The following is a 14786-nucleotide window of genomic DNA, read 5'->3' as shown; positions in this document are numbered from 1 at the left end:
GAGCAGACAATGAAACAAAAGAAAAAAAACAGTAGGTGCAAGAGGAAACTGAATGGCTTAAACTGCCTTATAGAAAGTCAGACCCGGAATTGTCTGCCCCAACTGGCAGGCTACTCTTCCAGGGGACGCAGTGCTTCCCCATCATCGGCCAGAAGACATCCTTTGAACCGGAAGTGCTGGGATCGGACCCAGGATGGTCTGCATGCCACGTGCGTGCTTCACCAGTGAACCTCAGAAGGCCCAGGACGGATCCACTTGTGAAGTCATCAGTTCCACACTTCATGCTAATTCCAAGCGACCCCACACATTCCAGGCAAGAGTACTTAAGGGAAACTTACTTTTCACTGAGGTTCATTTTGACGGAGGAAGCGGATGGGGTAAAGCTTTGCTTCAGCCCAGCGGGGGCTGCGGAGAGCGGAAGGCCAGCCGGGCCATCGGGACTGGCTTTGAAACTCCCGAAAGAGAAAGAGGAGGCTGCAGCAGCGGCAGCAGGCGGCGCAGGAACCGCCAAGGGAGCTGGGGTTGGAGGAGCTTTGGAGGCGGCGGGAGGCAAGGAGAAGCCTGCCACTCCGCTCAGGCTGGAACTGGGGAGAGGCTTCAGAGAGTCCGATGGGAAGGCATATGGCAGGGAGGAATCGCTGGTCGGTCCAGCGGCTTTTGAAGGGGAGGGTGCAAAAGAGAAAGGGGCTGTTCCAGGGCTGGGAACTGAAGACACAGCTGGGGCCACAACAACAACCGCCGGGGCAGCTTCAACCTTGGCAGGAGCAGAGGGAGATGCTGATGAAGAAGGGGCACTTCCTGGGAGTGGGAGAAAAAGAGACACGCACCTTTAAAAATATATACATACCTATAAGTCAAGTCAAGTTTTATTTACGGTCCAAGACCAAACAATCCATACACGCAAAAGGCAAAACAAATTTATAAGAAACTCTATAGGTTCTCATTATACATCTTAAGAGCAATATAACAAAATTTGGCTACAAAGTTAAAATTTAAAACAGCCTCATCAGAGAGTAGGAATTCAACAAGTTGTTCCGCTGATTGATCCGGCTGTTTACAGACCAGAGGTAAAATTAAGTGCTCCCTCGATTGCCTAATACATACCTATAAATATATCTCTATCTCTCCAGGTTTTTTTTTAAGCCACAATTTAGCCAGGGCTTCCACGGCATCGTACAAATAACTTGTAGAAACAATCGTTTAAGAGGTATAATTTTAAAAACCAGAACAGGAAAAAAGCAGCACTGAAACAGCAAAGGACAGCAGCAAAGTTTCACCAAAACAATACAGACAAAAGCCATAAAAAAAATCAATCTAGTAAGAAAAAAAGAGCACCTCTAACCCAGCACTCAGCTGGATTATTGAGTGCCAAATGCCAGCCAGAAGCCTCTAGGATGACCTCAGTGGTCCTCCTATGCGTGTCCCAAGCATCCGGTTTTCAGGAACCGCATTCCACAATTCAGGGGCCAACTTTAAAAAGGCACTGTCTGTAGTCACCAACTGCCTCACTTGAATGGGCACAATGGCCTATGTTTATGCAACTTTTCTCCTCAACACACCTTAACAAAGCCAGTGAAAGGGAGAGAGTGAGAGGTTTACATCTACCTCTGCACACTTCAAACATTGTTACTAGCCCTGAGAATGGGACAGAAAATGTACATATGAGACATTATTATACTGAACATCCAAGATCCTGCCTATTAAAAGGCCGATCCTCAATCAATCCATTTCCCCAAGTCTGTCTGATTCAACAGCTTCCTGAACTTCTCATTGATTTTGGCAGGGCTGGCATCAACCTCAATAAAATATTCTGCCAATACACAACCGAGTGCCAAAAAGAAAAGGACTAAATCCAAATTAAGTTGTTCCCTATCAAACAAAAGACATAATTACACCGATGAAAAGTTAGAGAGGTTTGACGTGAACTCTAGGTCATTCAGATACATTATGCAAACAAAAAATATTTTTACCCTCTTAGTACTATATTACCATCAACATACATGGCAATATACAGAGCAACAAACAAGTCAGTAAGACCAAAAGCACATCTTGTGTAGTTGACATAGTATACTTGAACTTCCAAAAAGCTTTTGACAAACGTTCCCCACCAAAGGAATGCTACATAAAGCTCTGTCAGAAAAGCTCAAATGTCCAGATGTGTGTTGTTCCGATTTTCTCTCTTGTATATCAGACACTCGGGGTCTTGCTTACAGAACATGGTTGTTACAGCTTTATACTTTTAAAGAATCAAGATATACTAAAGTGTACCCAGATACTTCCGATGGGAAGAAAGCACCTACCAGCGGATTTGACTACTCTCTCCCCGTCCACTGACAGAAGCTCAGGTGTCACGAGAAGAGATCGGACGCCAGGGTTTTGGTTGACCATATAAAAGGGACACAAGACTCCATCTGTAGAAAGCAGAAGCAGCACTGGGGCTGGGTCCAGAGTCTTCTCCTCACCTGCAAAAGGGTCACAGAAACACACCTGGATGCCAGCATTACCCAAGCTCCCCCCACCAATATCATAAAAATATCTGTAGTCATAACAGTAAGGCACTTTCCAGATTCAACCCTACAAAAGGGTCACTACAGATCTTCTGAGTGTGCTTCCGTACTTCCTGTGTTGTGACACCACATTCCCTACACTGACCAGGGTGCGGTTCACATTTCTGATGCCTTCTTTCATGTGTTATCTTTGCATTATAGTACTACAAGTCTGTTGCAGAAAAATAGCTGTATTTTCTTGTTTGAGATTCTGGGGGTCGTTTTCAATACGATCCTACAAAGCCAAAGCATTTTACCCCTGAAGTGTGTAATCTGGAAAGCGCCTAACAGCAATAGTCCGTAAGAACACAAGAAGAGCCCTGCTGGATCAGGCCCAAGGAGGCCCATCTAGTCCAGCATCCTGTTTCACACAGTGGCCCACCAGATGCCGCTGGAAGCCCACAGGCAGGAGTTGAGGACATGCCCTCTCTCCTGCTGTTATTCCCCCTGCAACTGGCATTCAGAGGCATCCTGTACACCTAAGTATCTACTGCAACAGATTTATTTTCAGTCTTTCAGCAAGTTGCACGGGAAAGATGGCAACAGAAGAGTCGAGTGGGGTGAAATGAATAGTCTATGGCTACAGGTTACTGATGGAGATACTCTTCCAGAGCACATTTGAGGTATTGGATCGCTTCAAGATCCACAACTAGCAGGTCAGCTATTAATATTTGAAATCATAAACCGCTGTTTCCCAGGTCTATCCACCCCAAAAGCTCCCTGCACAGAGCTCTGCTGCTCTATCTGCTCCATATGAAGAACTATGGCGCCACTTACTAATGGTTATGGGCACATTACTGGTGCAATCAATGGCCACACCCACTGGCAGGGTGTCATCGCTTTTGTCGGTGACAGGAAGCTCCGCTCTGCTCGAGTCTTCAAGGACCCACAGTTCCCAGTTGTTCTACAGAAGAAATAAATGGATTGGGCCTGGTTAATTTTTGGCCACCTCCATCATTCCCTTTGCAGGGGAGGGGGCTGAGGGTTTTCCCCCCGCTTCCCCAACCCCTCACTCAAAAAAACAAACCAAGATGCCACCACACACAAACACACACACACCCTGGTATGCTGCATGCATTGGTAATAAAGATGTAAGTAAACAAGGACTGAACCACCCACTGTCCAAACCCAGCAACTGATTTTCAGCACAGTTAACAGGTCACTGGCAATGGGAGAAGAGAATGTATGAAGCCGCCTCGTACAGACCACTGCTCCAGCTAGCTCAGTACTGTCTTATCCTGACTTGCACCAGCTCTCCTCAGACACCTCCTGCCTGGAGATACAAGGGACTGAGCTAAGGGGTCTTTCTGCACGCAAGGCAGGTGGCCACTGTGATGGTACTCAAGAGCTGCCTGTGAGACTGCACACCAAACCCTGTGTCACATAGAAGTCACAAGAGCTGCAGTAACGTAGCTGGACAAAGAGAAGGAGGCATTTCCCAGCAACTAAATGCACTGGGAAATGGCCAAATCCCTGCAAACTGGAGAACTGCCTGAAGAGCAGACATAAGGCATCTCCCCCACAAGAAATTAGCCACAAGCAGGCACTTTAGAAAAACAAACTGAAGAGCCCCTAACTCCGTTTGCTGCAAAAAGGAGATAACCTGCATCTCCCCCTTTTCATAAAATGAGCTCTCTGTGGAAAGAGTCAGGCCACAGTTCTTGAATTTCAGAAGCTTCTGACGCCACGGCTTACCATTTGTTCTGCCTCTCTCCCTCCTTTCATGCGTCTGAAGAAGTGGGCTCTAGTCCACGAAAGCTCAAGGTTCCTGAAGACTCCCTGCTACACCCCTTCTGAGACACGTTTTTGCTTTAACTGAATTTCAGGTATTCTATATTTGTATTTGTTTATAATTCCAGAGGATAAGTCGTGTTAAGCATGTATCTCCACACTCTCTGGAATCAATTCCCTCACCGGAACGCAAAACATAGAAACTCACAGCTCTCGACCCCAACCCACACATGCCTCTGAGGAACATGGAGCAGGATTACCTGATCGCCTTGCCTTGCCAGGATGCTGACTTCTGTAGAGGCAGCAGAAGCTGCCAGGACCAGGTCCCTTTAAAAACACAAAAAAATCAAGAAGGCATACAAAGAATGAATTCAACTCTTTTCCCAAGCAGAATGACCAATCCTGTTTCAGTTTCAAATAACGTACTTTGAACAGAGAAAGAGCTTTTCTTAGGTGATGGATACAAAAGGAACAGATCCACACGATGCTGTTTTAATCCATGTAACAAAACTTTAGCATTCAATGATCTGCTTCTCAGTTGCTGCTATCAAGGCATCTCATTGGGTTATCCTTGTCACGTGCTCCTGGGCAGGACTATGCAAATTCTATTAGAAAAACAGTCCTATATAGCCCTGACGGGGGATAAACCCACCCCAGATGCATCTCATCTGCATTAGGTGACTCGAATCCCACAAGAAGCTGGTACCAACTGAGCGGACTGCTTTGCAAGCACGTCTCGTTGCAGAGGATGAGGTACGCTTTACTATGGCTTTACTATGGCTCTGCTACTTACCACTCCTCCACATAGTTAAGGAAGTAGTGATGCTGCCGGTCTGTGCAGCTACCATAACAGGGTTCCATGAAATTCACAAAAATCTCTGGTCGTTTTTCTTCCTTTTTCTGAATGGAAGGAATGGAAAGCTACGTTGAAACGCCTCCTCACAAACAGAACAGAAGGGGCACATCTGGATAACTTACAACAAGGGCTGAATCATGCACGATGAAGATACAAGGTGCTCAAATGGGGACATGCAAAGGACAGAGCCTTCTACCCTTTGGACACTCCAACAGCCAAGGAACAAGCTGTCCACACCAAAGGGATCAACTTCACTTCAGACAACAGATGCAGCCTTCACACGACTGAAGGCTTCTTCAGACAAAATACCACCTGCTCCACATCCAATGTCAGCAAGGAGAGTTCAAGCCTCGCTTTCCCCTGCCATGCTCATTTCCCGCATACAGGGATATATTTTTCTGTGTGTGAGAATTCTCACCTGAAGCCTGGAGTGGTACAGCCATGAAGTCTGACCACCACAGCAAGAACTAGACCCTAGTCTCACTCTGTTCAGCAGCTATGGATATTGAGCATGACTGTGCGATGCCGAAAAAAGAAGCACTCCATGGTCTTAGAAAGCCACATGAAATGTTCCATAGTTCAATTTCCATACAATAATTGACTAATGACCGTATATATTATAGTTGTTTAGAATATTTATATATTCTAAACACACACACACACACACACAGAGGTTTTCAACAGAATTTTTTTTCTTCAAAGGAGAATGGATGGGAAGACTATCCCTGTCCCAAAGGGCTCATAATCTGAAAATAAGCACAAAGGGACACACCAGCAATTCCTAGGAGACATTCCTAGGAGGAATGCTGTGCTGGATTTTGTTGGGGCAGTTGTATGCATGATGCAGCAATCTGGTCTGGTCAAAGCCTGGATAGAAAACCCCAAGGAACCCTTGAGACCAACCGAAGAAAGGTGGGAGATGTATACTTGTGAACCCTTGGACACGGCAAACCATGATCTCATTCGTTTTGCTATGTAAACAACTTTGCACACTTGTTGAAAATCCGTATATGTAAATGTGCTGAGCAATAAAAATGTGGGATATAAACATTAAAAAATATATATACAAGATCCTAAAAAGAAAAAAGTAACCCAGGAGCACGGCAATAGCACTTAGCAATAGCACTTACATTTATATACCGCTCTATAGCCGGAGCTCTCTAAGCGGTTTACAATGATTTTAGCATATTGCCCCCAACATTCTGGGTACGGCAGACATTAGAAAGTGTTAACTAGCAACAAGTTGGAAAAATTAAGCATTCTTCCCCCTCCACACGTACAGGAAGCACAGCCATCACCACTTCTGGGGCTGTCTCCAAAGTCCCATCTGCAGCAGCATAGACGATAGTGAAGACGTAAGTCCCAACCCACAACACATCCAGCACTAGAAGAGAGAAGCACAACCAAACAGATTGTTGGAAAATATAGACGTTTCATAATTCAAGAACATCTTACAGTCCAGAATATGCATGGATTTAAGGAATCAAGTATAGACCTATGACGAAAACACTACAGTCCCACTACAGTAAACAGCAATATCGGCCATAAAACAAAGCTAGAGATAATACTCAACCCTTAACGGGATTATCAGAGTCATAGAATGGAGGGCATGGAATTATTTTCTTCTCTTGAAGATTCTGAAAAAACAGAATTGGAGAGGATGTTTAGAGTTTCATAAAACATTTACATTTCGAGTTTCATAAAACCCAGCCCTACCATGCAACATTCCATCCCAGGTGTAGTCAGGGCTCTAAGGTTTTTGGCTGATCTTGGTCAAACCAGACCAAAACGCCATTGCCCATGATCTCCCCACACCTCACTTCCACTCAGCTGCTGCTCAGTTGTGGCATGTGAAGCACCATGGCTCAGTGACAGCCAGGCCCACCACCCCCCTCTGCCTACTCCAAAGCAGGAAAGGGGGTAGCCATTTGACTGCTGCTCAGCTGGGATGCTCCAGGTGATGCAGCAGCCCAGACCCCCACCCTGTTTCCTGCTTTAGCTTTATACACTCACAGAACGGGAGACTTGGAAAGTACCTTGGAGGTCTCCCAGTCCTGAGACCTGCTCAGTGCAGGATTCGGCTAAAGCATCCCTGACAGGTAACCGCCCAGCCTGTTTGAAAACCGCCATCAAGAGAGAGCCCCTCACTGCCTCTCTAATTTTTCTCATCTGTGTCCGGAATGAATTTTGTTCCAGGTAGCACGATCAAGGCAGTGTGCGCGCACATGCATTCAGAGAGGGGCCTTCCTGATTCAGCCTGAGCGGGATCTAAAATTAACTGAGCAGACATCAAAAAACTTGCAAGCGCACACACGTGTGCAAGCCTTAGAGGGAACATTGTGCCCCAGGTAGGCTGCTTCACTGCCGAACAGCTCTTACAGGTAGGAAATGCCTCCTACCATGCACAACTTCAGCCCTGGAGTTGGATTACAACTCCCATTGATAGGATGATAGAAGTTACAGGCCATCACCTGCAGGGAGAGGGGGAGAGATTGCTGTAGGCAAGAACTTACAGGCAGATACTGGACTACGGTGCCATTCTGTTTGCCCACAGCCAGCTGCTTTCCTTTGGGGCTCCAGCACACTGAAAAAGAAAAGACGAGAGGGCTTCCTGAGCAATGACAGCAAGCCAACCAGTATGCACTAAAACCGACACTCTGCCTTGAGATCTCAGGATGATCTGCTGCTCTCTAATTAAATAGGAACACCAGGGGAACGGACTCAAATGGCCCTGTGAGTAATTTTCAGAGCTGCCGTTTGTACAGAAGGTAGGGCTGATTGCAGGAACAGCTCGTCAAATTTCACTAAGCAATATTTGAACATTTCTTTAGGTCTGATTTAAATCGAAGAAAGGGTTAAACAACTACCTGTATCTAGCCTGATCTCATATTTGTAAATACACATTTGACACCATTCTCACCTAAGCATGAGCCAAATAGCCCCTCATTCATCAGGTTTCCTAGGGCGCTTTCCAGATTAGATCCTGCAATGGGGTCACGTCATTCTTCATGTCTTCTTGCATTGTGACACGGCTGTCCACGTAGGGACTGCAGTGTCACATCTACATTTCCAACGCCTTGTTTCAAATTTAATCGCTGGGATACAGAGCTAGGACATTGTATATCGAGTTGTTAGTTGCTGCAAGACTGCTCCCCCTGCTGTTTACGTTCCGAATGCGACTTGCCTGAATGGAGGCATTTTGCTGCTGTTGAGCAGCTCGTCTGGAAAGGGCCCAGGTGAACTTGGGTTAGTTTCCACACCAACCAAAAGCTCTGCTACCAACCTGATGTCACAGCCACTGAGGCAGGAAGTGTGGCATACACTTTCACGGCATCTGTGACCTGCAGGACAGAGACGCTGCCGTCCGACAAACACACCGCCAACATGGAGGCATTCACAGGATTCCACTTCAGATCGCTGACCAGTGCCGCAGCCATCTTCTGATATGCAAATGGGCGTTTCTGCTGTTTCGCCTGCAAGAAGGAAACTGACGCTCCCATCAAAGGCCTCCCCAAGGAGCTTTCGGACAGTTTCCAGGTTCTTGTTGCATATGGAGCTGCCGTATACAGCGCTGGGTCGCTGGCCCATCTGGCCCAGGGCTGCCTACTCTGCAGTGGTTTTCCAGGGTCTCAACAGAGAGAGGACTTTCCCACCATCCGCTACCCCTTCCTAACTGGATTGAACCCGGGACCCTTGCTATGTGAAGCAAGAGCTTCATCACTGAGCTAAGCTGCTCCGCTATGGCCTGCAACAGCAACCTTCAACCATTTCAAACACAGGACCTACTTAACTGCAGCCTGCCACATAGACCCCCCCACCCACCCCATCCCTGCTGCCACTGGAAAATCTCATATCTAGTTTTTCCCCTCAGAGACCACTGGCCTACACAGTTGTACAGTCAGAAAGAAAAGGCATTGGCCTCCTATCTCCCCCCCTTAGAGAACTTGCAGGTCAATGATTTTGCTGCCTTCTGCGTCTTTTCAAAATGCTTTCAACAATGCTTTGACTGATTAGAAACACAATTCCCCCCTGCAAATGGTAGTAACACCATAAAGATTTTTCAGAACATTAAGAAGCAGACCAGCAGCACAGATAATCCCAGTTTTTATCAGCTCTCACTACTTACCTAGAATGGATAACTATAATTATACAATCACAACAAATAAACTTCTGCCTCACTCATCATAAAGCCCTTTTTAAGGGCTTCTGCCTGATTTGTACATATTTTTTAAAATCTAACTACATGACAATCCTTACTAAGCTAATCCTTTAAAACCGGTGCTGTAGAGCTCCACTTAGAAGCTTCCAATATTTTTACTGTCATTTTGCAAATCAGTTGGTTTTTTTCTTTTGGCTTGTACTTAGTTGTACTTTTATTTATTTTCATTTTAACCCAATGTGTTAACATTTCCGAACCTAAAGGTGCGGCGGGAAAGTAACCTGCCATTCTCTTGTAGCCCATGGAAGCTTTTAAACCGCCCTGAGTCATTTTTGGAAGGGCGGTATATAAATCAAATAAATAACAAACAAACACCTGGCTCACCTGATTGACAAAGGTACGGACATCAAAAAAGCCAATGAAGGACCCAACTTCGCTGGAAGCCATGCAGACAGAGAGCGTGAGGTTATCACAACTGAGCGCCAGGTGATGCACTCGAAACTTCGTGGGGACAAAGAGGCTCTGGACGTTTTCAACTTGAAAACAAACCAAGAGAAGCATTGATATACTAGCATAACCCTGACATATAACAACAACAACAACAAATATTTAGATTCCGCTTTTCAACCAATGCCTGCACACGATTCTGGGTATCAGTGATAGAATGATAGCGAAGAGAGTCATAGAAGCCCAGTTCAAGCACAACACTAAGACAGGGCTGAGTGGTGCAGGACATGAACAAGCCTAAGCGAACCCAGGGCTCAGGTGCAAGGGAGCACTTTTGTTTCCACTGCAGTGGAATGCAAACGGCAGCTCTGCACTGTGCGTGAATTCAGGGAACTGTGATTTGTACCAGGATATCCAATCTCTGTTTGAGGGGCAGATAGTGGCTCTTGAAGTGACAGCTTTCACCTCCTCTTCTCACACACAGTGGGGGGAAACTCAGTGCAGCTCTTAGACGCAATCATGCAGCACCAAACCATGATTTAGCACAGAGATTTTCAGCCTTTTTTAAAAAGAACAAGTGTACCCCTTCTGTCTAAAATCTTTCGCTCAGGTGTCCCATATAAGCAACCAAGAATTGTGACACCCAGAAGTAAATCTTGCCAAAGTTGGTGGAAATAAAGTGCAAGCTAAGAGACTATGCCCTGGAATCAGGCCACTCCGTCCCCGCAAAGCTCTAACTCCATGTTGCGGCTTTCTTCCTCCCTCCATCCCCGGGAGCCTCATGGTGAGATTTCTGCAGCATAGCCCTGACCTTGCCCCGCCTCTCCTCCTCTTCATGTGACTGACTGAGCTCAGGCTCAGTCCACTCCTCCCCTCAGCCTAATTGACAGGCTGGGCAGCGAGGGAAATGCTCCTGACACTCCTCTCCCTCCCTGAGTGCTGCCTGACACTCCTCTCCCTCCCCATCTGGAGAGGACTTATTTTGGCTTGAAGAAGACTCCTCCAGTCGGGAGCCAACAGTGTAGCATGCAAAGGAGGCAAGGAGGGCTCCATCCCCTACAAGGCTTCAAAGTACCCCCGGTTGAAAATCCCTGGTTTGGCTGATCCGGGCCAAACAGTTCCATGCAGCCCCTTGAGCTGCTTAGCTAGTAACATCGTTATACTGCTGGAGAATAGGCCCATTGGCAGATACTAGACATACTTGCTAAATAGAGCCTCCATGTTCATAGCAGAATACTGGATGCTCGGGGAAAACAAGAGGGGACAGTGATGCCATCTGCTTGTGGCCAAGGGGCATCAGGCTGACCATTGCTGGAAACTAAATAGGGGTCTAGATGGACGTTGCCTGACTGGATTGGACTCGTGGTTGAGATGTTCTTCATCCTTTAAAAGTTATTTATGTATAGCAGTAATATACGATTCTTCATACCTAATATAGCATATTAAGTGTTCAGAATGCTTCAAGTATGCAGACTCAGTATCTATCAAGTTTATCAAACCAGTCAACGTAGCTCAATTAAAAACAGAACAATTCTATCTTATATTGTATTGCAGATAAAAGCTTTCATACAACAAAATTACACTTTGTTTCTTTTTAGATTGTGCGCTCTTTTGGGACAGGGAACCATGCTATTCTTTTTTTTTTTAATGTCAGTCACCACTGACAGATTTGTAGATGTCCGATTAGTAAGACAACAGTTAAGAAATCCACTATCTTCCATCTAATAATATTCCAAGAGAGGATATTCAATTCTGAGCCATTCTGGGTCACTGAAATGAGATGTTATTTCACTCTCCATGAGCTTCTTTAAAGATGCAGGAGGTGTTGCTGAGAGGATTCACAACTATTATGGTCTCCAAAGGAACTTTTGGGGTGGATTACAAGGCTTGACCCAATCGTTAAGACTCCAGAATATTGCCTGACTGTTCATCCCTCTATTTATAAGTGGACTAGCCCAGATATGCAGACGTCTTTTTCTTCTTTTTTTTAAAAAGGCAAGTGAGTCTCATTGCCCTAAAATTTGTGGTGGGCAGCCAAAACGTGACTTTCTCCTGAATGAACACATACAGAGATTTATAGCTAAGAAGTATAGCTTACCTATTTTATATGGAGAATCCCCCGCTTGAATCTGCATTAGAAGGTTTTTCGTCTGAAAGATCTGCAGTCCAGCTGCACAGCCAGCAAAGACTAATCCATACTTGTTGGACACGACAAGGAGACTGGAACGCTCTTTGGGGAGCTCATCGGGGGTTTCAAAAATCCGGACTTTCTTCAGAGCTCTGAACTGAAAATCCTGTGACAATACCCACAAAGCTTATAATAATAATAATAATAATAATAATAATAATAATCTTTATTACGGTCGTTGACCAGCACAGCCACAAAGCTTTAAAAATCTTTCTGTGCAGAAGGTGTAGAAAAATCACCAAAGTTTTTCCTTCTTTAAAATATACCACAGAATCCCATCTCTTGGCCAAAACTCTAAGGATCTGAAACATATAGTCTTTTGACTGTTATGTAATTTTTTCCGTGTCATTTCAAGATCGGGGAAGATCGCAAGGGAGGGAGAAATGAGAGAGAGAAAACCAAGTGCACCAAGCTGCTGTGAAAGGCTCCCACTCCAAGTGAGACAGGGGGAAGACTGGGATCCAAACAGGGCAGCACCTCTCATGGGATGCGGCAAGTAAGTTTTTTATTGTCCCTGTCTCTGAGCAGGTGGGAGGATCTACCCCGAATACAGGATACACTCCCCCAATGAGGGAAAACGAGACCAAAAAATCCAGCCCTGAGGGGCGAACTGTGCAATCTAGAGAACACCCCAAGCAATACTCCAAGGGGATGAGGCCATAGCCCAGTTATAGAGTACCTGCTTTGCAGGCAGAAGGTCCCAGGTTCCCTCCCTGGCAGCATCTCCAGGTAGGGCTGAGAGAGACTCCTGCCTGCCACCTTGGATGGCACTACCAGTCAATTGAGACCAAGGGTAGGTCACCGTTGGCACACCAGCTGTTGCTGAACTACAACTCCCATCATTCCCAGCCACGATTTATTACAGCTGGGGATTGATTTATAAGAAGTTGTGGCTAGGGATGATGGGAGTTGTAGTTCAGCCACAGCTGGAGTGCCAACGGTGGCCCACCCCTGGTTAGGCACCAAGCCACTACCAGCCTGTTGAGAAACTGAGCTAGATGGTTCAAGGGTCTAACTCAGTATAAGGCTTGGGAAGGGGCCATACCTCAGTGGCAGAACATCAGCTTTGCATGCAAAAGATCCCTGGCAGCACCTGCAGGTACAGCTGGAGAACACATCCATCTGAAACCTCGGAAAGCCACCGCCAGTCAGTATTGTCAGTACTGAGCCAGATGAAGCAGCTTCATTGAAAAGGTGCATTTTAAGAAGGGATTTGATCATGAACTGTGTTTCAGGAGACAGTTCCAAGCATAAGGGGCAGCAAGGGGGGAAAGGACAGGAATGCAACAGGATATAGGAGCTGCGGGTAGGGAGGGCCTAGGCCATGGAAGGCTTCGAAGGTAAGGAGCTTGAGCTGGATCTGGGAGCAGAAGGGAAGCCAGCAAAGATATGAACATAGGAAGCTGATGTATAGTCAGACCACTGGTCCATCTAGCTCAGGATTGTCTACACAGACTGGCAGCGGCTTCTCCAAGGTTGCAGGCAGGAATCTCTCTCCGCTCTGTCTTGGAGATGCTGCCAGGGAGGGAACTTGGGACCTTCTGCATGCAAGCAAGCAGATGCTCTTCCCAGAGCAACCCCATCCCCTGAGGGGAACATCTTACAGTGCTCACACATGTAGTCTCCCAGGGTGGACAATGCTTAGCTAAGGGGACAATTCATGCTTGCTACCACAAGACCAGCTGTCCTCCCATGATCTTAAAGATCTTTTTAAGATCTTTAAAGAGGACTGCAACCCAGTCAATGAGTCAGGAGAGGTGAAATATTTGTACAGACAGATCTGAAGGGGGGGGGGGCAGAAGAACAACGTGTTGGGTTTCCAACGGCGGTGTCTTCGCCTGTCAGCTGGGAAGAAACATTTTCTATTCCAGGGCTTGACAACTTTTCACCCCTGAAGCTGCTGTTTCCGTGGTTCCATGGAGGTGGGGTGGAGGAGGAATGTAAACAGACAGAGACTGAAATGAAACATGTAAGCTCCTGTCGCCTGCAGGGCAAAACAGTAGCTTCATTCCCAACAAAACTCATTCCGCACACAGTCAAAAAAGATTAGAGAGAACACTGACCGGTGGACTCTGGGCCAGCCATTCCCCTCTCCACCTAACCCACTTCACAGGGATGTTGTGAACATAAACATAACCTTGTATAACACCCTGGACTCCTTGGGGGGAAGAGTGAGACAGAATGAAAAGACAGACAGACAGACTGAATCAGCCCCAACACCAGAGCAGAAGCCAAGAAGTCGGGTTGTGGGGGGCGGGGGGAGGAGATCTGGTCTTGTGGCAGCAAGCATGAACTGTCCCCTTTGCTAAGCAGGCTTTGCTCTGGTTTGCACGTGAATGGGACACTCCATATGTGAGCACTGGAAGAGACTCCCCTTAAGGGATGGAGCCACTCTGGGAAGAGCACCTGCCTGCTTGCACGCAGAAGGTCCCAAGTCCCCTCCTTGGCAGCATCTCCAAGATCGGGTTGGGAGAGACTCCTGCCTGCAACCTGGGAGAAGCTGCTGCCAGTCAGTGCAGACAATCCTGAGCCAGACGGACCAAGAGGGTCTGACTCGGGATATGGCAGCTAAGCAGGGGCAACCGAGGGGGATGCGGCGCCCCAGTCTCGGCCGCTCCTCCCTTCCTCACCTTCATCTCCCGCTCGGGCATCACGTCCATGTCGTCCCCCATCACGCGGCCGAGGCGGGACTCGGGAACCCGCCACGCACAGACTTCAAAGATTCAACAACGCGCCCACATCGCCGCCGCCGCCGCCGCCTCCTTTCCGCGAGGAAGTAAATGAGACTTCCGCTTCCTGTGACGCTCTAGGCACAGTGCTGGGGGAAGGAGCCTTTCAGCTTCCTGGGACGCTCTAGCC

The 14786-nt window shown here is 46.9% G+C and overlaps 1 protein-coding gene across 2 annotated transcripts in view; it reads right to left on the bottom strand.

Annotated features, from left to right (window-relative positions):
* The window catches only part of NUP214 (nucleoporin 214), a 60020-nt gene extending 45291 nt beyond the window's left edge, over window positions 1–14729 (bottom strand). For both annotated transcript variants that reach the window (XM_053282155.1, XM_053282156.1), the window contains exons 1-12: window positions 14558–14729; window positions 11838–12033; window positions 9677–9828; window positions 8417–8606; window positions 7647–7717; window positions 6707–6770; window positions 6414–6517; window positions 5071–5177; window positions 4538–4604; window positions 3324–3450; window positions 2301–2462; window positions 339–798 (exon numbers count right to left, since the gene is read on the bottom strand). In XM_053282155.1, the coding sequence (XP_053138130.1) occupies window positions 339–798; window positions 2301–2462; window positions 3324–3450; window positions 4538–4604; window positions 5071–5177; window positions 6414–6517; window positions 6707–6770; window positions 7647–7717; window positions 8417–8606; window positions 9677–9828; window positions 11838–12033; window positions 14558–14599 (1742 nt within the window). In that variant the 5' untranslated portion in view covers window positions 14600–14729. The remainder of the gene's footprint in view (window positions 1–338; window positions 799–2300; window positions 2463–3323; window positions 3451–4537; window positions 4605–5070; window positions 5178–6413; window positions 6518–6706; window positions 6771–7646; window positions 7718–8416; window positions 8607–9676; window positions 9829–11837; window positions 12034–14557) is intronic.
* Window positions 14730–14786: the final 57 nt, after the last annotated feature.

Source organism: Hemicordylus capensis, chromosome 17 (genome assembly GCF_027244095.1).
Source record: "Hemicordylus capensis ecotype Gifberg chromosome 17, rHemCap1.1.pri, whole genome shotgun sequence".
Classification (NCBI taxonomy): Eukaryota; Metazoa; Chordata; class Lepidosauria; order Squamata; family Cordylidae; genus Hemicordylus; species Hemicordylus capensis.
The sequence above is the reverse complement of the archived record's forward strand: the minus strand, read 5'-3'. Positions and strand labels throughout refer to the sequence as shown.